This window comes from Parasteatoda tepidariorum, chromosome 4, assembly GCF_982258835.1.
Source record: "Parasteatoda tepidariorum strain Cologne lab strain chromosome 4, Ptep-v5.0, whole genome shotgun sequence".
NCBI classification, from domain to species: domain Eukaryota; kingdom Metazoa; phylum Arthropoda; class Arachnida; order Araneae; family Theridiidae; genus Parasteatoda; species Parasteatoda tepidariorum.
The window spans coordinates 7,890,272-7,912,885 of NC_141758.1; the positions used below are offsets into that span (position 1 = coordinate 7,890,272).

The following is a 22,614-nucleotide window of genomic DNA, read 5'->3' on the forward strand; positions in this document are numbered from 1 at the left end:
TACAGACCACCTTCGTGGAGCCTTCTGCGCACAGTTGACGTTGACACCAACCTTCCGGTGGCTGCAGCAAGAGAGGATCTAAGATGTGTCGGAGTAGCGGTTCTATTCCTGCGTGCACTTAATGTCAAATATCGGTCATCGGCACTGGTCGTAACAGTTGGCCGTCCTTGACTGAACCTCCTAGATGCCGAATCTGTGGTTTTAAATTGCCTCCAAAGTCTGTGAACCACAGATGGACTCACATTTAGCCATCTGGCCACTTCTGATTGACTCTGCCCTGCCTCTAGTCTCCCGATGGCTCTCCATCGTAGTTCTTCAGGCAAATGATGCCTAGAGGTCATTATTACGAATTGGCTATCTCAGATTTTCAATGTCGCAATCACAGTAAAATTTGTGTGCTTTCTCTCAAACTTGGACTTTTATGCTCCAGGCAGATGACGTAAGCCGAGTGCAGCGCCACTAATTTGCATATTGCAATTTTACTCAGCTACTCTTAGTGGACAACATATGCAAATTTTGCACGGTTTGGCTTACTTTTGAAAGAGTTATCGCTATTTTTGTGATTTTTCCTTAATTTATGATAACCAGTGTAGTTTACCAAAGAGCCTTGTAATACAAAATCTCGTAAAATTAAAAAAGTGGTAGTATATATCTCTTAAAATTTGTTTAATTTATGAATAGGATTGGTTTGTCATATTTACTTGTCAACCAACCACTACAGATTCAATTCTCAAATATATAAGATATCTCTCAATTACTTCTAAAAAAGAATTTGGGTTCATGCGTACGGCTGGTTCATTTTTTAAATAGTCTGCGCAGAATACTTATTAAAACGTGCGGAGGCTTTCTGATGTAGGAGGCCATGGTGAATGTTCAAAATATTTGTTATATTTCATTTCATATTAATTTATTCGTTGATATTATTATATTTATTCGATATTTCCATATCTGCTGAGAATAGATTAGGAGAAACATCAATGTTCGGAGTGCCGGTTAAATGCATACTGGGCAGTGGCACTTGACCTTAAAAAAACATTAATGTAGGGCATACCGGGCAGTGGTACTAAACCTTAAGAAAAACATTGATGTATTGCATACCAGACAAAGGGTACTGAATCTTTAAGAAAAACATCAGTGTAGGGTATTCCGGACAGTGGCACTGAACCTTAAAAAACATTGATGAAGGGCATATCAGGCAGCGGCACTTAGCTGGACCTAGTATAAGGTTAATTAGGTCCCCGATCCCCCCAAATATGGGAATGCTGGAAAAATTTTCAACTTGTCGCCGTGACAGTCTCCCGCACAGCCGAAAGGTTGACAAAGAGTATCTGGCACACGCACTGGCCGAGAGGCCCGGCGTGTGCCAGATACTAAATAAATGATTTAAATAAATGCCCTCCGTGGCATTTATTTAAAAACGAAAAAAAAGCATAGTACTATTTTGGCAACAGCCCGGAGGTAATCGGACAAAAATACAAAAGTAACAAATTCCCCTCTAGAATTAAACGTTTTACATGTATAATAGTTGTGATTATTCCGACGATTAACTAACAGGTTAAATTAAACATCTAGACTGATGTTTACAATAAATATATGAAAAATTCAAGAAAAAAATTAAATTAAAGTTTATAAGTTGTCCAACGGACCCTTATAAATATTTGAAATTTAATAAAATTAACGATATCTACCATGTGAGACCCAGAATTTACCATGTGAGAGCTGTCAAAATATAATGGAATTTGTACAAGCCTCATGAAAGCTAGACCAGGTATATTTTTCGGACATTTACCTTAGTGACTATGTGATTGTGAACATTCGCCGGTGGAAGTCAAAAACCATCTATTTTGATCATTTACAGTAACAGATATAATACAGTAGTTACTAACTGCGAAAGGAGATAGGATACGTCACAAAGTATCGGAACTACACAGCAACCTATAATACGATATACCATCACACGCCCCTGAAATCACAATTAATGTAATAGTATATGACGATAATGATAATGAGTCATACGATAACTACTGAATACATGAGGTTTATCATATGACTCATATACAAATCAAATCAATTAGTATTTATGCCGTATAAGTGAACGATATGTATTCGCATTTATGAACTCAGTCAGTTTTTAAAAAAAGTTATTAAATGTGCCAGCAAAAATTAATTCCTGCCAATATATGTTTAAGGAAAAGTAAAATAAACATGAGATTGTCATAGCAACGGAAAACAAATAAAGAACGAATAAATAACTTGGAAGGTCTTATTGTGGAACATACCAAAAAACACTCAAAATATTTTATAGTTGCGGAAAATTTTGTTATCGCTCTTTTTATTTATTTTTTATAATATTCGTTAAAATGTCTTTCCTCTTTTACGTAATGAACTATGAAAGCAAAGAAACTGTTAACGTTCTTGCCTTTTGCGAGAAAAAAATTTTACTGCCAGTTTTTGCTTTTTTCCGTCTTACCATATGTAATGACCGAAATTTGTGGTTCTGGACCTCTACCAGTGAATGTTGAAAATCGCACAGTCTCCTTGGTTAATGTCCGATATACATACTAGGTGTAAAGGCCTGTTTAGACGATCCAATTTCTTGGACAGAGATTGATTGATATTGATGGAAACTTGTTTTGCTTTGAGCTTGGATCGTGTAAACAAACATCCAAGAACTTGGTCCAACTTCTTGGACGATAGTAGAGCATGTTCTACTTTCCGTCCAAGTTTTTTCTCTCTTAACCAATCAGCGTCTTAGGTTTCGTGACGTCAACAAGCTGGCAGCAAATTATGTCTTTTTGTTGTGGGTTTTCATATATTTTAGTCCAAATAAATTGATCTGTTGAGGTTTATTTGTATTATTATGATTTTATTTGAATTTATTTAGTAATTTTAAACTTATGTAAGTATTATTTTATAATGTTGAATATGAACAATGCGCATGCGCAAGTTTTTCTTTCAACGAATCAGCGACATTCAAGAACTTGGATAGTGTCAATGAATCATCCAATTTCTTGGACAGAGAAATCCGTCCAATTTCTCGGATTCAAGAAATTGGACCGTGTAAACAGGCCTTAATTAAGTGCCACTGCCCGGTATACCCAACACTGATGTTTCTCCTAATCTATCCTCAGCAGATATTAAATTATCGTATCAATATAATAATATCAACGAATAAATTAAAATCAAATTGGATATAACAAAGTTGGGACATTCACCAAAGCCTGGATTGTTGACATTCGCCGGTGAAAGTCGACATTCTCTTGATTTCGCTCATTCACGGTAATATATAAATTAAATTCTGTTGAGCCACATTGATGATTGATTGTAAATTGGATGATCATAAAAGATTTCCTTTAATTATGCTAACAGTTATAGCATAAACAAAACAAAACATGGCGCAGCTAAGTAGATAATTTTTAATTTACATGTACTTGGGGGAGATTTCCGTATCTTTGGCAGAATAATCGTGAAGTCTAAACTCGTAGCCTCCCCCGGACAAACATCTACATCTTTTAAAAAAATGTGCAAGTTCAAAATCTATTTTCCGATTGTAGTGGGAGTGATAGATCACGATATGGAAATATCCCTTGTACTTTGCTATAAGCAGCCTAAAGTAATGGAATTTTGCCGACCACCTCAAGGTTTAAATTTCATAGCAACGTGTCTGAGAAATGGTTACCATTCAAACAGCTTTTTACGATCTATTTGAAAGCATTAGGAAATTATAAGAAAGAATCAGGTGTAAAAGTAGCACTTTTTTTTTTAGATGCTGTCGAAGTTTTTAACACTCTAAACCTTATTGAAGAACAGAAAAATGATTATGTTGAGGTGATGAAGAACTTTGAACTTCATACAAAGCCAACGAAATATATATTGTTGAACGTTTTATTTTCAATAAGCGAAATCAAGAAGAAGGGGAATGATTTGATTCGGTTGTGACTGATCTAATTAAGTCTTGTGAATTAGGAGAGCAAACAAATTCGGTCTTACGATATCGTGTTAGGGCATATCAGTTGTTGCACTTCAAGAAAGGATGCTCAGAGAGACTGATCTTAAGTGGAGCTTGGAAAATCTGCAGAAATAAGTAGAACTCAAACTGTCCAAGGTCACAATGTTGATTTAGTTAGAAGAGAGTCTGCAAAAGCAGCCCCGTGGCGACAGGGCGAAATATTTCTTTGTCTACCAAAACTTTTCTTTCCCCTTTCTGCAGAATTATATTTAAAAAAAGGCTTTCTCCCTCATGAATTTTTTTCTCATGTTTTTTTTTTTTTTTTTTTTTTGAATAAAAAAAAATTCCGCAATCATTGGGTTTAGCTAGAATTTCAGATTGATATTATAAAAAGTAATTTCCAAATGGGAAAAATTTAAAAATGGTTAACTATACAAATATTTTTTTAGAACACGAGAATATCGCCAATAAGATTAGAATACGTATTCTTGTAAATGTCTCTCAGAAAGGTATTAGTACTAGAGAGAATTGTCGCAGAAAACTTTAAAAAATTCTGCCTCTGGGCAAAGCAGTATCTGCTACTAAACAAAACTTTAAGTTTAAAAATGATCTAAGTTTTGAAAATGAATGAATATTCCTTAGTGTACCTGTACCTTTAGTTTTTACCTGCTTAATTGTAGTGTCTGTGTCTTTAAGAAAAAATATGCTAATGTTGTTTCATCAGACACATTTTTGTATTAAAAAAACGAAAGCTAGGACAAGTAAAGTAATTTTTTGGCCGGGAATCAATGACGATATTTAAAACATGATTTGTGGCCTGTATAGATCTTAGAACTATTAAAAAGCCTCTTATTAATCATGTGCTCCCGAATTTGCCTTTTGAAAAAATCTGTTTCGGTATTTTGTTTTATGGAGAAAATAGTTTTCAAGTGCTAGGTTATTACTTAACTAAATGTATAGATGTAGTACGTTTAAACAATAAAACTTCATTCGAGGTTTTAATAAATAAGCTAAAATCCATATTTTCTATACATGGTATTCCTAAAACTATGATTTGTGATAATATAGCTTTTGCAGGGCTGCCAACTTTCTACTTTTTTTTAAAACATTTATTCTAGTAGTACCTAAGTTTATATCTATATTAATGTATTATTTATTTATTTTTTTATTATTTTGAACTTATTTTCCGCACCACTACATATATATGATTTAAAAATTCATCTACAACGCCACTTTGTCTAGCTCTTTCTGCCTCATCAAAGAACTTCAACAATTTATGAAAGATGAAGAAGTGCTAAACCTGCTCACGACTTTAATCAAGGGGAATACCCCTTCCAATTGATGTTCTACTGTCTGCAACTCATGGCTCACCTCATTAAGGACTTTTAATCTGAACTTTAAGCTTAAAACTATGAATCACATATGACCTTTTAGTTTTATGTCTCAACAGAATCGACGAATCGGTTCGAAGCGCTTCGCGCTTAATGCCGAGATTTCACTCATATCCAGCATCTAGCTCTTTCTTGTCCCGTAATGGACTGATCGTTAAGACACGGTTCCCAGCAGAACACCGAAGTCAAGCATCACTGGCTGTGGTCAGTGTGCGGGTGGGTGACCACTTGGATCAGTCTGCGTAGGGAGCGAGGGTGTGCGGTATGGGTCTTCGTTAAACTGTTCTACCGTAAAGTGCTCGACTTCGCTTACAGGTCATCGGGTTACCGAAGCGGGGGTGCCATCCCCTCTGCAGAGGATCAAAATTGTGATAGCATGTCTTCGGATCATCCTCAGGAATGTTTCCCAGACCGTCGCCAATAGCCCATTGTGCAGCTCTAGTGCGACGTAAATGAACTACAACAACAACTAGCTCTTTCTCGGTGTGGCTTTGAAAATGTAAGCAAAATTACCAAAAAAATTGAAAGTTTTGGCTCTTAAAGGTTTAGCACCCTATGAAATATTTAAAGCGTAAAGCGTTGTAGTTGGCAGACCTGCTTTCAACAACAGAGGAATGAAACGGTTCGCTGCCAGTTGGAGTTTTGAGAGTACAACTAGTAGTCCAAGATATCCTAAATCATAGTTTTACAAAGAAAATGGCAGACATTGCTACCAATCTTTTAAGAAAGTCTGGAATAGCAAATCTTTATAAAGTATTACTAGAATAAAGATGTACTCCGATTCTGGGAATTCATTTATCGCTCAGTCAGATGTTATTAATTCGAAACTTAAGAACGAAACTCCCTGTAACTAAATCCAAACTGAAACCGTCAATTCATAACAATTTTAGATCAAAATTAATTCATAAGCAGGAAATCGCTAAATTTTATTATGGCAGGAATTCCAGGGTTTGACCTGATTTTGAAACAAGGGAAAATGTAATGGTAAGGATTGGGAATGAGTGGGGGGAAGCGAAAATTGGTAATGAACCCTCGACACCTCGATCATTTCTATAATTAAAACTAAAAGTGGTAGAATTATAAGAAGAAATAAGTGTGATTTAAGAAAAACAAAGAAACAGTCAAATGCAGCGTATTTTGATAATATTGATAATAGTTATAGAAATAAACAATAATGATGATTATGTGAGCGACAGTAATAATGATAATTTAATATTCAACTAGGACAAAAAGCGGAAGCAAAATCTAATGATTATATCTTTTCATAATTGTTATCTGAAACTTGTTTTCCTTTATATTGTTTAATTCCGTTTTGCTACTCAAATTAATGTTTTTCATCTTTCCTAAATTAAAAGGGGAGATGTTATATACAGTGCCAACACTAGCACTTAAAAGGAATTGAACTGTACGAAGGCTTATTGATGATTAATTGTAAATTGGATGATCATAAAAGATGTTGTTTTTAATTAATGTTTTATAATTAATTTTTTATATATTATTATTTATTTTATATTAACGCTTTATAATTAATTAAAAATTTATAATTAAATGTTGTCCTACAGTTATAACATGAACAAAATAAAACCCACTCTACCGTGACCCCAGTGTTATTTTAATCATCTATAAAAAGCTTATTACAGCAAATTTTTTTTAGAAAGCTTTAATTTGTGATGCCGTAAAATGTAATGAAATTTTTGCATTTGAAAATTTGAAAGACGACATCAAGCTCAAGCCAACTGCTGGTTATTTTTGTAGCGACGCTGTTTTATTTAGAATACAAAATACTTATTTATTTTCACTTACTATTTTTTTACACCAATTTCGCATTCCTCTCACTAAAAAGTATCATCTCAATGTCATCATCTAGAAGATAGATAGGAAAAGAGCCATAAGAGGCCTCAAGCGCCCAGATTAAAATCTTTGATTATTATAGTCGGCGTCAAACAGGTTAATTTTACCCCCATTTAAAAATGTCACACCTGTCAACTTTTAAGGCCGTCGAGGAATCTTTTTCATAATTTTCCGTTATGTTTAATTGCATAAATTTTGGATTTTAAAGTTTGATATTTTTTTAAGCCCGTTATGATATATTCACTTCTATTCATATAATATCTGTGTGGTAAGATATTTTGCTTTTAAGTGTTAGCAAAGCAGTCTTGTAGAATGTTTTCAACGAACCGCACTTGTTGACAGATACGCATACCCATTTGGGAGCATCTATACAACATTATGTAATTTATTTATTACTTATGCAGGCTTGTATGCTCATTACAAAGAACGGCTTATGAGTCCTTTGGTAGTTGAAGAAATGATAGCACAAGTTAGGAAAAAAAAACACAGAGAAAAATCCAGAGCACAGCGGGATTCGAATGCACCATCTGTGCTCTACAGAACGTTTTGTAGAACAACAAGACCGCTGTGATGGCCGGGGATCCTAACTACATATTCTTCTGATCTAAATTCGAATCTATCAAGTGGTCATCTGGGGTGGCTTGTGGATCTATTCCGATTTATAATAGATTTTTAGCGTTGTAAACATTTTGGCAGTTTGATATGCAAATGGAGTTGAGGACCATAAAAAAGGAGTATTTTGCCAATAAAATACATAAGGGAAGTTCTTACAATTTTTGCAACTGGGAGAGAGATGAAACTCTACGGAAGTAGAGGCTGCTGTGTATCGAATTCTGATGTTTTTTGTTAGAATATCGAAAATATCATTAAGCGTGGCTTCGCTGATTTACTGGACTTCGTGAGGGAAGTTAATAATTATATTTGTAAAATGTTGTAAGGCTACAAGTACGACAGAAACGAGGAAAAAGTAGTTGCATCTATTGATATTTTTCAATAGAAACAAATTGAAATCTTACCGTATTATGTACAATTTACCACTATTTACTTTCGATTGTGTAACAGCTCTGTAATATTTGTTATAACAAGATTGCCACTTTTCAAAACTGGCAGTGAAATATCGAGTAATCAAATTGTTTTAACTAATCACCATGGATCAAAAATATTTGAAAATTAATTATTTGTATTACAACTGACCAACTGAATTCCTAAAAATGATGTGAATGACTGTGAAATTTACGATAATCTTATAAAATCTAATTCACCACTTTTTAAGTTTTTCCAGACTGTGGCAACCTTCTATAAGAATTAAAAAATCTTACGGGTATCTTCATCATATAAAACCAATTCTTTCTATCTAAATTGGTAGCTAACGCTGAAAACATATAACACTGGGGGTATCCTATTTATTTTCTCACAAAAATACTTTTCACATCGATAGTCAATTCGATGCGCAAAATCAGTTTTGGGACAATTTATCGCGCACAATTCGTTGTAAGCACAATTCGTCGCAAGCGCAATCCCTCGCTAACACAATTCGTCATAAGTACAATTCGTCGCTCAGACAGCACGTCGAAAGCCCAATTTTTTCGATGAAATACATCTATTTACTGAGACAAAACTCTTGCATTGTCAACAAAAGCTAATTAAATATTTAATTTGTGGCTGTTAAAAAAATGCGAAAGGGGGAGTGGTGCAAGGGAGGAACGGAGTAAGACACTAAACTAGAAATGATTTTTGTGGCTAGTCCTCAACATACAGCATGAAAATTTCACGAAAAAAAATACCGTAAACCGGAGCGAATCTACCCATTTTAGTTTTATTTAATTTTCGCTATTTTAAATTTCAAATAAAAAAATTTTTACCGACGGAGGACTTAGTTCAGACTCTAAGGAAGATGGCGCTGTAGTAGTTTGATCCGTTCTTATTTATTTGGTGTCTTTTTAACCGACTTGTTCAAACGTCTTTTGAGAGATTTGTATTGAAAATCAGCAAACTTTTAGTTGGTGCTCCGTAAGTATTTTATTATTATTACTATTTTCACTTTGGTTAAGTGATAAACTTATCTAAGACTAAGATTACATTAATTTTATATGAAAAAAAAAACAAAAAGAATGTAAGTTTTGCTGTTGTAAACAAAAAGCCAGAATTCGCGGGGCGAGTCTACCCATTCGGATTAAGTTTTAAATAAAGCATATTAATATAATTTAGAATTTTGTTTATAGTAAAATTAAGTCATTTCAAATGAATTTGAGTATATTATTTTAATTCTGCATTGATGAATTTATCATTAATAAGAAAATTTATAGGTTAAATATAAATGTAAATATAAAATATGTTTATTTTACCTATTTTTTCAATTTTTATATTACAAAATTAACTCTTTTTATTTAATGCAAGTTAAAAAAATTATTATTAATAAATTATTATTATCTCCCAAAAGAATGGGAAGAGGATTTTTCATGATTCCCAATGTTTGAATTTCGTTTTTGTTAATAATCTTTAATTATTATTATTTATTAATTATTTAATTGTAAATTTATGTTAATTTAAATTTATTCTTATTAACAATAATCAGAAAAAAATGTTATTTTATAATGTTAATGATTATAAAAACAAAACTGTGATCAAAATGTGATAATTGATCAAATACTCAATTTGTGTTATTTTATGAATAAAAAAATGGAATATATAATAAAGTTACGAATTTTACTTCATAAATATCCTATATAGTAACTAAAATAACAATTTAATAGTAAAATTTGATTATTTACAATGTTAACATTCATTTTAGTAGAATGGGTAGACTCGCCCCATACGAGAGATTTGTCAGCAGTTCTATAAAAATATACAGTAACAGCGTAACTGTTAATATTTTCTAAAATCGATTTCACAGCTTTAAAGAGGGATAAATAGCGATTCCGAAACACCTATTAAAAGCCTTTTTTCTTTAATATTTACAAAAGTTTGACCACTTGAAAGTTGACAAACTGAAAAAAATGGGTAGACTCGCCCCGGCTTACGGTATACAGTGCAATCAACATTGTAAAAATTTATTCAAGTGGAAGCTAACTTTATGTTTTAATGTATTATTCTTTGATCGCTTTTTCCATACCACTACATTATATAGGTCAACCAACTTCTACGCTTTTTGCAAAATATTTAATAGAGTAGCAGACATTTAAAAATCAAAGCTCTCAAATGTTTTGGTAATTTTGACAACATAAATTGCCTCACCGCGATAGAGTTAGAACAAAGTGGCATTGCGTATGAACTTTTAAATCATATATATGTAGTGGCGTCGAAAATAAGTTTAATTGAATATAAAATAATATATTAAAACATAAACTTAGCTACCACTATAATAATTTTTTACAAAAAGCCTGGAAAGTTGGCTGCCTTGCATATAAACGATTAAAAGTTCATATCCAACAGTTTAGTATTTCTCTAAAACATGTTTTTGGTGATTTTTCTTCTCATTTTTCCTTAATTTAATTTCAGCTTTTGGTGTAGTTTTTTTTAATTGAAAAAATGAAAAATTACTAAATTTAGCTACTACATACGAACATTAAAGACTTTTACCACAGACATCATAGGCATGTCATCGCGAAAACTGGGACTTTTTAGAATATGACACCAGTAAATAGCCTATGCCTAAGTAAATTAAGTATCTTAGTATCAGCCCCGTTAGGGGCTCTAACTAATTCGTCTGAGTGAAAAAATTATTTAAATCGACGAAGTTCAATTGTATGGGTGAGCCAGAAAAAGCAGGGATCTCATCTTGATCTGCTATATAAAATAATATTTTACAATGGTAACGAAATTTCAGTAATTTTTAGCTTAGTATTTTTCATTATAAGTCCTTTCTCAACCACTAACATAGCAAAAATTCGAAGTACAATATACGAGTAAAATGTAAGTTTATCGCAGTTACCTTATGGTGACACTTTTGAAAAGTAGGCTTAATTTACCTTATTCTACAAGTTTTAAAAATTAAATCGCAACCGATTTTTTAAAATTGTTGCCGAAATCGGAGACATCCCTGTAAAAGTTTCAAACAAAAACTTTTTTAAGCAAATGAAAAAAACAGAATATTAATTCTCAATGATTCAAGAGCCAAACTTTAAATTGAGATACGCTGGATAAATTATGACATCACATTAAAAAGTACAGTAAAATTTCGTTACAACGAGTACGGCATACTACAGTAAATCCTCTATTAGGTCCTAATCACCGTGAACATTATAACATCAAAGATAGTATAATTTTAGTGATTACAGGACTAATTCAATGTTTAAAGAAAAATGTCTTCCAGTGGTAGTTAGGTCTACGTTTTTTTTATGTAGGATTCTTTATTTTGTAAAATGCATTTAAAGTTATTTTCCACACCACTGCCTGTAAATGTCTTGAAAGTTCACATAAAAACCACTTTTTTCTACCCGACTCGTGGAGAAGCTCTTAAAATGTTGGCAAATTTAGCAAAAATTCTGGAAACTAGAGTTTTTAGTTTCTTACCACTCTATAAAATATTCTACAAAAAGCGTAGCAGTTGAAAGGCCTATGTTTACCACGAAATAAAAATGACTAGCATTCCGCTATTACGACCGAATTGTTATTATGAATACACATTTGCCTGCTGTTTAACCCTTTCACACCGGACGGGACATGTGCTGTCCCAGTCTGGTAAATTTTTGATATTACGGATGGGACAACATATGTCCCAGTTACTGAAAAATATCTGGGACAGAAAATAACGCCCACTTTGGTCTCCAAACCGATTTTAAGGCCGTCTCATCGATCTGAGTCCATGAATTTCTCACGTCAATCATTCCAGATCTAATCAAGCAAGCGACAACTTGCTCCGGACAGCGAATAAATATTTTCGAGTGGTAGTTTATTAACTGTGATTATTGTTTTAATAAATTCGATTTATTAGGTTTTCAACCACCACTATTTCTAAACAATTCGAAGGCTCCTTCCTCTGATAAAGGGTCGAGGAAGTCGTGATTCTAGCTAGCTGGATTTTGATGTCTTGATTTTGCTGACTGCATTTGACCATTTTTCTTTCAAGTGAGTCGTACTTATTTCATTCTCTTGCAATTATGTCTGCTTTTACTAATGCTGAATTGATTTGAGAGTTTGAGTAGTTGCAAGTTATGTAAAGGCTTCTGCCTGCAAATTGTAGTCATCAATTTACGCAACCATACCGATTAAGCTGATAATTCAACTACGCTACAATGGCTACTTATCATCATCACGGGCGTGGCGGAAAGCGGCTGACTGAAAGGCATGCACGTGACTCAACAACGGATGAGAAATGCACGGATTTTGAAACCAAAATGGCTAAAGAGTTTGCAGACATGGAAAGGAGAATTAAAGAAGATGGAATGAAAAATAAAGAACTACTGGAGAAATTAAATAAGTTGGAGCAGTCTCTCATGCCTGTGCCAAATAGGCCTGAAATGCCGACTGCAACAGTTGATGTCACTGACATGGAAATTCATGAAAGCGGCCAACTTATGGATCAGACGGGGAAAGCGTCAACCATTGATTCAGAAAGCTCAACCAAAAATAACAAAGAACCCCCTCCAAAAAAAACGAAAAAAGAAGAAGAAAACGCAAACCAACGTCAAAAAAACTGAAGATAATCTTGATCATGACTACAACAAGCTGCCATTCTTCACCGACAAATACCGCCACTTCCTCACCACTACCAGATTCTTGCTTAGCTCCACCCATGGATGATTCAAATTAAGCTGCAGCTCCACCCACAACTCCAGTAAAAGTGCTAACAACCAAGCATATTAAAGTCTTAATTCGTGGACTCCCAGCTGCACTAAAAACAGAAGATATCTCTCATGAATTGGGGAAAGCAGACATCTCAATCCAAAAAGTAATACAGTTTAAGAGAAAAGAGGTCTATCGGCTCCTACCGCTTTTTCTCACAATTCTTATCGAAACAGAAAATAACCGACAAATCTTCTCCGTCACCAGCATATGTGATGTCCCGGTCAAAATTGAAAGGTTCCGCGGCGTGAGAGGGCCGATTCAGTGCTTTAACTGCCAAAATTTTGGTCACGCTCAAAAAATATGCAATTCACCTCCAAGATGTGTTAAATGTGCCGCAGAACATCGATCTCACGAGTGCCACAAGAACATCGACACACCACCTATGTGCTGCAATTGCGGGGAAACCCACACTGCCAACTACACGGGGTGTAAAGCTCGTCCCCACAGGAGGGGCCCTCGAGCTATTCCATTCACAACTACAGGATAAGCTTACAGATTGGTAACGATCATCAAAGAACTTCAGGAACTTTTAAAAGACAAAGAAATGTTCCAGCTATTACAATCGATCATGAGGGAGACCACTCCTGAACAGTGATATCTTTTGCCTTAGTTAGAACTCTTATTTTAATCACAGAACTCTAATTTCGTATTTTCACACTGCTTATTTAACAAATATAGAATGTTTTCAATTTATTCAATTTCGAGTTGCATACATCAGATGGCGCCACTAAAGTCTGGCAAAACCAAAGATTTATACAGCTCGAATTATGTTTTTATCTATGCATCAACTCGTTCAATAATTTTCAATTGCTTAATTTCCATTTCACCTTTCATATTTCTATGCATAATATTCATATCAAGCTGCATTTATTTACTATTGCACATTTCTCAAATTTGGTTGAATTCATGTTTCTTTTTGCAAATAATGATTAACGTTTCTATCTTCAATAATGTCTGTAAATAAATACCAACGTATATTTTTCAAATCATGCCTGTATATAATTATCATATTTCTTGTAATACAAAATGTTTTTAATTTATCAAGCAAGGAGCTTGACTTTTTTAAAAAGCTACCATAAAAAAGTTACACTGCATTTTCAAGTCAAGTTATTGCACATTTCACTAATTATGTTTGAATACAATGTTTCTTTTTCATTGATCAAGGTTGCAAATAATGATTAATGTATCTATCTCCAATTACGTCTGTAAATAAGTACCTATGTATATTTTCAAATCATGCCTGTATATAATAACCATCTTTAAATTGATTGTAGCACAAAATGTTTTAATTTATCAAGCAAAGCGCTTGACTTTTAGAAATAGCTACCATACTGTTGCTAAAATCAAAATGTCTTTAAATCAATGTATATAATATTTCATGATGTGTGGGATAGGGGCCGCAGCGCGGCCCAGGTGCCCAGTTTTTGCGAAAGAAAGATAAAGGGTCGAAATGAGTCAAAATAGAATTTGCCCTGAAAACAAGTTGAGACAGCTCGCTTATATTAGTGAGCCTTCTGAAAACTGAAAACACTGCAGAGGAGACCGGCAATGAAGTCGTGTCACCCAATCATAATGATTTGTTTGATGATGAAGTTGAGCTCCAGAACTAGAATCCACCGTCATTTTCATGGTCCTATCCAACTAACTTTGCACCACGAATGCCACTAGTTAGTTACATCAAGGACCAAACAAATTTCTCTATTGGCAACGAAGCCACCAAAGTGTATGCTTACTTCAAGATCTTTCCCAAAAGCTTATTCAATTACACTGCCCAATGTACGAACGAAAGTATAGAAATGGAAAGAAAGAACATTTGTAAATGCGAACAAGGAAGTCAATAAGCAAAGGCCCTCTTCCTCCAAAACTATATCCTCATCATCAACAACAACAACGAGACTTTTCAATGTTGGAAACCATTTCCCAATTGAAGGAAAAACGCGCAGAACATGTGCATGTTGCGTAAAAATGAAAAAAGAGGCACGCTCGAAAATAGTGTGCAACTCTTACAACGTAGCAGCACTGTGCAAGAACTGTTTCCAACTCTACCACACCTTCAAGAAACCCAAACTTTAGATACTGCTGTTCCTTCACTACTTTCAAATTGTTCAATTTTTTACCTTCCTTATTTTGTAACTGTTAATTTCGAAAAGTGTTTATAAATAAAAATGTTAACGCAAATGTACATGAAAACGTTAATGAAAAAGAACATCGCCTAAAATAATCATCAAAATGCTAAGTAAAATATCAATAAAAATGAGTTATTGACTGTAGAATTCCGGCCGGGACATACCCTGTCCCGGGATTTAGATGCTTTGAGCTCACGGCGGGACATATGCTGTCCCATCAATGAAGCTTGTGAAATAATTGTTATTGATGGTGTGGTGTTATGGGGACGCTTATGCGTCTCCAAGACCTTCAACCTTTTAGGCATAAAAGCTAGTTAATCTAATAATCGCTTGGAGGAGAAATAACTGATCCCGTCAATGGGGAGCACTCGGTCTGATTTTTCGCCGTATTGAAAGGATTAAAAACCCAATATGTGCGTAGTGGCAACTTAAACGTTTTAAAACAAATTTAAACTGAATCAAAATTTTCTTTTTTAATAGTTTCCATTTTAATATTAAAAATATCCATTACAAACAGAATATTATATCTTAAATTTAATACTGGAAGGCCTCCAGCCAGACGTTGTGCAAAGCTTGGAGGTAGATGGTTCGAATCCCGCTGTCTTCTCTACAATGTGCTATCATATTGGACAAAGGTTTGTGAGTCTAAATTGAGCACAGAAGCCTGAAAATGCATGTAATTCTAATAAACCAATAAATTTAATACTGTATTATAGTTTGTATGGGTTATGTTTCATTTCTTAGGTAACTGTTTATAACAGAATGACTTTACTAGCATTTTATATGTTTTTTGAGCTATTTATTCAAGAAAAAACAAGTACTTTCAAATTGTATCAGGCTTTTAAAGGGATATTAAATATTACGTAGAGGGAGGTAGAAATTCCAAGTAGGCGTCTAAGGAAAGGAATACAAACCATATGTATGGATGGTGTTTTCTACACTAGGGAACGCTGTAAGCTCCATACCGCCTATACTTCCGGGTTACTGTCACCGGTGTATTTTAAAGTCAATTGACTCACAACGGGATCATTGTGTTTTGAGATTCTTGCTAACGTGGTATTTGATTACTTATTACTTGTGTTTAAAATGCTAAAGGTGCTAACACTAGGGTATATTTTTCGATGTAGCGCTTATGATAAATAATTTTAAGGTTTTGCGTGCAAAAAGTGTACTTAGCACTTACATACGCATCTCCTGTTATACATACAGACAAAGTGAGGCAATGTTCTTGCTTAATTGAATTAAAACAAACACAAATCAAAAAGAGTAATATATTCAAAGTTACAATAGTTTTTTCAATAAAAAGTACTATTTCTTAATCGTACTTTTTACAAAAAAATTCTTTGCAATTTCAAAGCTATATATCCTATTAAATTGAATTTTATCTCACTCAATTCAGCGTAAAGAATTGCACTGAATAATGCACCTTGCATTTTTAGATGACCTCTAGATAGCAATGTAAAAAGTGTACATTAGTATATATCAAAAAAAAAGTACTTTTATTAACCTAAACCTTTTAAATTTTAAACTATTCTTTCTATTGACTCTTGTATAATCTCATTTGATTCAATGTAATAAACTACATATTAAACAGTGTCTCCTTTTTTAGATAGCAGTGTCAGATGTGTAAATGGATACAAATCCAAATTTGTATTTCTTGTGTATAAAACCTATATAATTTCTACACTATCAGTCCAATTATCTCGGAATTCGTTTCATTCAATTCAGCGCACAAAAAAAAAAAGAAAAAGAAACCCATATCGGCAACAATACACCACTTGTCTATTTGGAAGAAATTCAATTCTTCTCCTCAAACCACCCTCATTTTCATTGGGTAGAGTTCAGTTCCCTTGCTGTTAGACTAACCGTGGGAGGTTTTCCTCGCCATGCAACGCAAATGCTGGTTAGTTCCATCAAAAAGTCCTTCAGGAAGGCAAATTTCTCCCAATACTTAATCGAGGAATTCCCTTGTCTTTAGGATTGGGTTCAAAATTAAACGGCTAAGGCGTTGAACATTAATAGGCGTAAACACAAAAATGGGGTTGGCTGTGCAACTATGGTAATAAAATAAAAGAAACAAAGGAAGACAAGTACAGAAGAGTTTTCAAGTATAATGACATAACAAGGCTTTTTGCTAAAAAAAAAACTTTAGGTGTTAATTTTCTTGCTCCTTTTTCACTGCTAAATTTTGCAGAGTTCCATTCTAAACTTGCAGAGGTGCCAACTTGGTCCGCTTTGTAAAAAAATATATTTTCTAGTGGTATTGAAAATTAAGTTGTCTTTATTTTAGTATTTTTCATTTTAAAAAATTTTTCCAATACTACATATCGAAAATTTGAAATATGATTAAGGACGCAACATTATGGCAGTTAATTCTTGGCGATTCTTCTAAAAAGTAAACTTAATTATCCTTATCCTAAAAGTTTCACCCGTAATTAGCTACCAGTTTAATTAAAAATTTGAAGTTGGCATCCGTTAAATTGTAGCTACATATCAATAACTAACCCATTAGATACCGATGTACCCATTATGGGAACGAGTCTTTATTTTTAAAAAAGATAAAAAGTGAAAACTTAATTATTACATTCTTAGCATTTACTTCCCAGAAATTAAGGTACATGTCTACCGTATTATATTATGTGTTCCTATCTACCATAATATATTATTTACATCAATACTCTTTCAGAGATTTGAAACAATCTATTTACGATTGTAAAAGTGGTAGCACACAATGAGAAATATTCATTTTGTTTTAGGTCAAATGACTACCAAAACGCAATGATTATTACAATAAATAAATAACTAGGAGGCTCCGCCCCCTGCTCGCTAACGCTCACCAACCCCCGAGAATTGCTACGCAATCCTATGTGGTTCACGCCGTGAACCATGGCTCGCTGCGCTCGCTCGCCAATGAACACAATGTTCTAACACAAAGACATAATATATTATCATCAAAGACATAGTATTTTATCATCAAAGACACAGTATTGTACTTATGTAGATGAATTCTACCAATGTTCTTATTGGCTTTTAAAAAAGTATATTAGCTATTTAGATTGTACATGGTGAAAAAATCAAAACATTAGCTAAATAAGAAACATATTATCAAAATAAATTATCAAATATTGCTTCACTAATATTCTGCATTTTAAAGCGTGAAAATTCAATGCATAAATAAACGCGAAATATAAAAAAAATTCAATACAAACACTTAAACGTTTTTTAGACGTTTAGGTAGCTCCCAGTAGAAAAATATCAATTCAACAGCGGCCTTTTAAAGCATTCTCACTTCAATTAATTAATTAATTCCTAATTGAGTTTAAATTAAATATTGTCATGTTTTTAGTGCATGAATCTGAATTGAACAACCTGATAATGCTCACTCTGGTTATTGTTATCTGGTTGCTCACTACGTGCTCTTGCGCGCCGAATCCAATCAATTAAAAATGAAAACTGTTGCCAGCGCGAGAAAAGAAATATCATTGGTTTTATTGATACATACATACATACGTACGTATTAGCGTTTTATATAATAAGAAGATACTCTTTTAGAGATTTGAAACAATCTATTTACGATTGTAAAAGTGGTAGCACACAATGAGAAATATTCATTTTGTTTTAGGTCAAATGACTACCAAAACGCAATGATTATTGAAATAAATAAATAATGTATATATATATTTAAAAGGCATCGAAGATACTGCATCTTCGCTCCCAACTCAGTGTTGAACTCAGAATTGGGTCGACCGTTCAACACCGGTTACTCAGCTTTAAACAAAATATTTTATGAACTGATAAATTAAAAATAAAAAGTTGCAGAATTTTGGATCATTTTGTTGTTATTTCAGGAGGTTCATCACAACATAACTTGAACAAAGTAGTGTTTATCAATTTTGAATTGTTCATGAGTAGTGCTGGTTTAACAAATTCAGAATCATGCGTCGAAACATAATTTTTACTACTACTTGAATCAATTTACCCACATAGCGGAGAATACAGGGCTAGCAACTTTTGTAAAAATTTATTCTAGTTGTATCTAAGTTAATGTATTTAAGCCTTAAAATATTTCATAGAGTGGTAGACATTTAAAAACCAAAGCTTTCAGAATTTTGGGTAATTTCGCCAACATTTTAAAACAGGGCTCCCGCTGGCCTTGAAAATATTAAAAAATTTTAACGAAAATAAAAAAAATGTCGATATTTTAATTTCTGTGTAACCACAGCTAAAAATTGTTTTCTAAAGATATTTGCATGAAAATTTCAGCTTCTAAACCACTTAAACGATAAAGTAATATATTAAAGTAAGAAATATCTTCTAGCATTAACCTAAGTTTACTATCACAACTAAAACTTTTCAAGGACTGCGGGAACTCAGTAAAAAACTTACTTGGCGTTGCACACCTGCCAATTTTTAGTTATTTCGAGTATGATTTTCCCCAGTACTGGTAAAGTGAAATTTACATTCCAATTTTAGATAGAAATATACACTATATTTTAGAGGAGCTTATGCTGAATACTATTACAGCATAATATATTAATACATTAATATATATGCTTAATATTTTTTCAAAAATAGTGGTGGTCAGAAAGATTATAAATTAAATTTATAATTGCAAGGAATATATAGAAAGCACACATTTTACTACCTCTTTAAATGTAGAAATAAAATTTTACGCCAAATGCGTAAGAGTTGGTACATTTGAATTTAACAAGATCTTAGACCTCGAACTTCTTGGCACAAACGCCAAATTCAGTCCTGCCACCGCCTTCTTCCTTAGTGATGGTGTGCTATTCAAATATTTAATCCCATAGGTTAAGTACTCCGTACAAATTGTATCAGTCAATCAGAATTGCAGTAGTCAAATCAGCTATAAACAAAGTTTGTTAACCTTTTACACTCTGTGTTCTTTAAACTGTGTAAAAAACGGGCTCAACCATTAAAATTTTACTAGACAAAACGCGCCTGAACAATTTTACCATATAATACCTGTAAACCACTAAATATAATGGTTACTAGACATTAAGGTGTAAAAATGTTTACATTTAGAGTGGTTAATGATTTAAAGGTGACAGTGAGGCTTCCTTTAAGCACAAAGGGTTAAACAAATAATTATTTATTCGAACATAAATGTTGTAACCATTAGAAATTTTTTTTCTATAAAACAACAAACGCTGTAATAATGCAACATTTTGTAGTGATGTAAAAAGTACCTTTATTTAAGAAGAAAAATGCGGTACGGTATTTGCGCATAAACTAATTGACATTTTTATCAAAATAAAAAAAATTAAAATTTTTAGCATATTGTTTCGCTCTCTCCATGATACGATATGCTGAATATCGATACAATATACCGAATAATGACGATATACTGAAACTGGCCATTTTAGCAAGCTTATCCTATTCCCCTTGAAGAAAAAAACCTAGTATCATTCTCATATAGCAACATTTAATTAAAAAATTACATGTTTTTGGCGGTCACAAATTTGATAAAATTAGATTATTTGTTTAAATATATCTGCTCGCATTATTCAATTTTTAAAGCTTCTATTTAATGATTTTAAAAAAAAATGTAAACTTACCTCCACCGTTGCTGTAACAGTAATAAGGAAATCTCCATATATTGCTTAATCCCAGAGCCTGACAAGCACTGCACCACAAAAAATCCAGTTTCCGGTGCCATGGTATCCTGGATTTATTTGGTTTCTCATACACCACCTCTTCTCCCTGAAAATCAGAGTCTTCTGACTCTTCCTCTTCAACGTCCGGCAACACAGAAACAAACTGGAGATCACGCAATTCCGGTAAAGATCGGGACATCCTTCGACTTCGGCCAAAAGGCACCGTCTTGGGCAGACTATCAGCATCATTAAATCGAAAGGAACTTTCGTTAGATAGGAATGATGGAGTCCGAACCAATCGTTCTTCTTCGGGTGACGATATCGTTTGCTCATCGAGTTTAGACAAACAATCCGGAGTTCCAAAGGTAAGTCGAGATTTGACTTCGAGCACAGGGGGGCGGGAAGGCAGATAAAATTTTCGATTTGCTTTGAAGTCGGGCGTTTGACATCTTCTTGGGGGCTTGGGACTTGTTCTGCTTGATTTAGAATTCGATATCTTATCTGAAGCATTCGAAGCGATTGCTTCATCTGATTTAAAGTTCCATTTGCGCTCACCGGATGATTCGCTCATCGTCGGTTTATTAAATAGCTATTCGAATATTGTCTCACCTGCCTCCGCTCGCTTTCATCATCTCGTTTTCGCACCCAGCGAATGAGAAATCTTTCCTGGATTTGATTCGGAAAAGCAGTGGGCCGTTGGCGACAAGTCGTACGCACATCTCTCTGCTAAAGTGGTGACTTCCTGCTTAATGCTGGTAAAATACATCGCCAAGGACGAAATCATGAAGAAATGGTAATAAAAAAGTTCTACAAAAGGGAGACGGCCTCTCCTCGTAAATTGAGTCAATTACACTTATGACAGTCGACAGATAAGAGGATTTTATTAAGAGAACACTGAAACAAACGTTTTGTTTTGACGTGTGCAAAGCATTATGATATCCGCTAAAACATTTCACTTGGCGAGCATTGAGGAAAAGTTAGAATTTTTGTTTTTCTTTCCCTGAAATAGAACGAGAAAATTCTATTTTTCGAATAAACATCACCTGTTGGAATGAAATGAAAGGCTAAACGAGAAATGAAAGATATTATATTCGATTGCAGCGAGATAGAAGGAATGAAAATGTTGAAATTAAATCCGATCTATTTCCGCTAAGAATGCTGAAACAACATTTTTTTTTTTATTTGCGTTTGTAAATCTTTCGTAATACGAAATACTTCGTTAAATGAGTTTTTCAACCTTTAAAAAATAAAAAGGAAGGAAAACAACATTCTTCGAAGAAAGATTTAGAGTTGAGGATATTCACAATTACGCCAGAAATTTGAATTAAATAATTAAGATTGCGTTAATAAGAGTAATATATAAAATTTACTATCTATTCATAATTGTTCAAATATTTATTTAACTATAACTGATTATTAGTTTCATATTATTCAGAGAAAAATTAATAAAAGAAATAATACAAAAAAAAGTAATTTTATAAACTTTTCCCCAAAACCTTGCAATATAAATTGTTTTCAAACAATTGACCACACCAATTAAATTAATAAAAGAAATCTTTTTAATTATTCTTTTTTCAATTTAATATTATTTGTTATTATAATACTTTCAATTTCATTTCGTACTGCCTTGATGTGCGAAGTGTTATGTAATTATGCAAAAACTGATAACGCATTAATGATGTTTAAACTACTTACTTATCGTAGCTACTTAACGTTTTCAAACAAATATTCCGTTCCCGATTACATGGGTCAGTTTATTAAGTGTTCCGATGATCTGGTAAATTATTTTAAAGTCGTATAAAAAGTGAGATATATCTAGATGTTTTGAGCAATCTGTAAATATTTTATTTAAAAGAAACATGTTGGGGGCAAAAAAATTACTCTGGATAAAT

General features: G+C 33.3%; 1 protein-coding gene across 1 annotated transcript in view; it reads right to left on the reverse strand.

Moving 5' to 3' along the window:
• LOC107439258 (sodium- and chloride-dependent betaine transporter) overlaps positions 1-21,853 on the reverse strand; it is a 65,017-nt gene extending 43,164 nt beyond the window's left edge. The window contains exon 1 of the mRNA XM_087160592.1: positions 20,684-21,853. Within this exon, the coding sequence (XP_087016718.1) occupies positions 20,684-21,293 (610 nt within the window). The 5' untranslated portion in view covers positions 21,294-21,853. The remainder of the gene's footprint in view (positions 1-20,683) is intronic.
• Between the last annotated feature and the right edge of the window lie 761 nt (positions 21,854-22,614).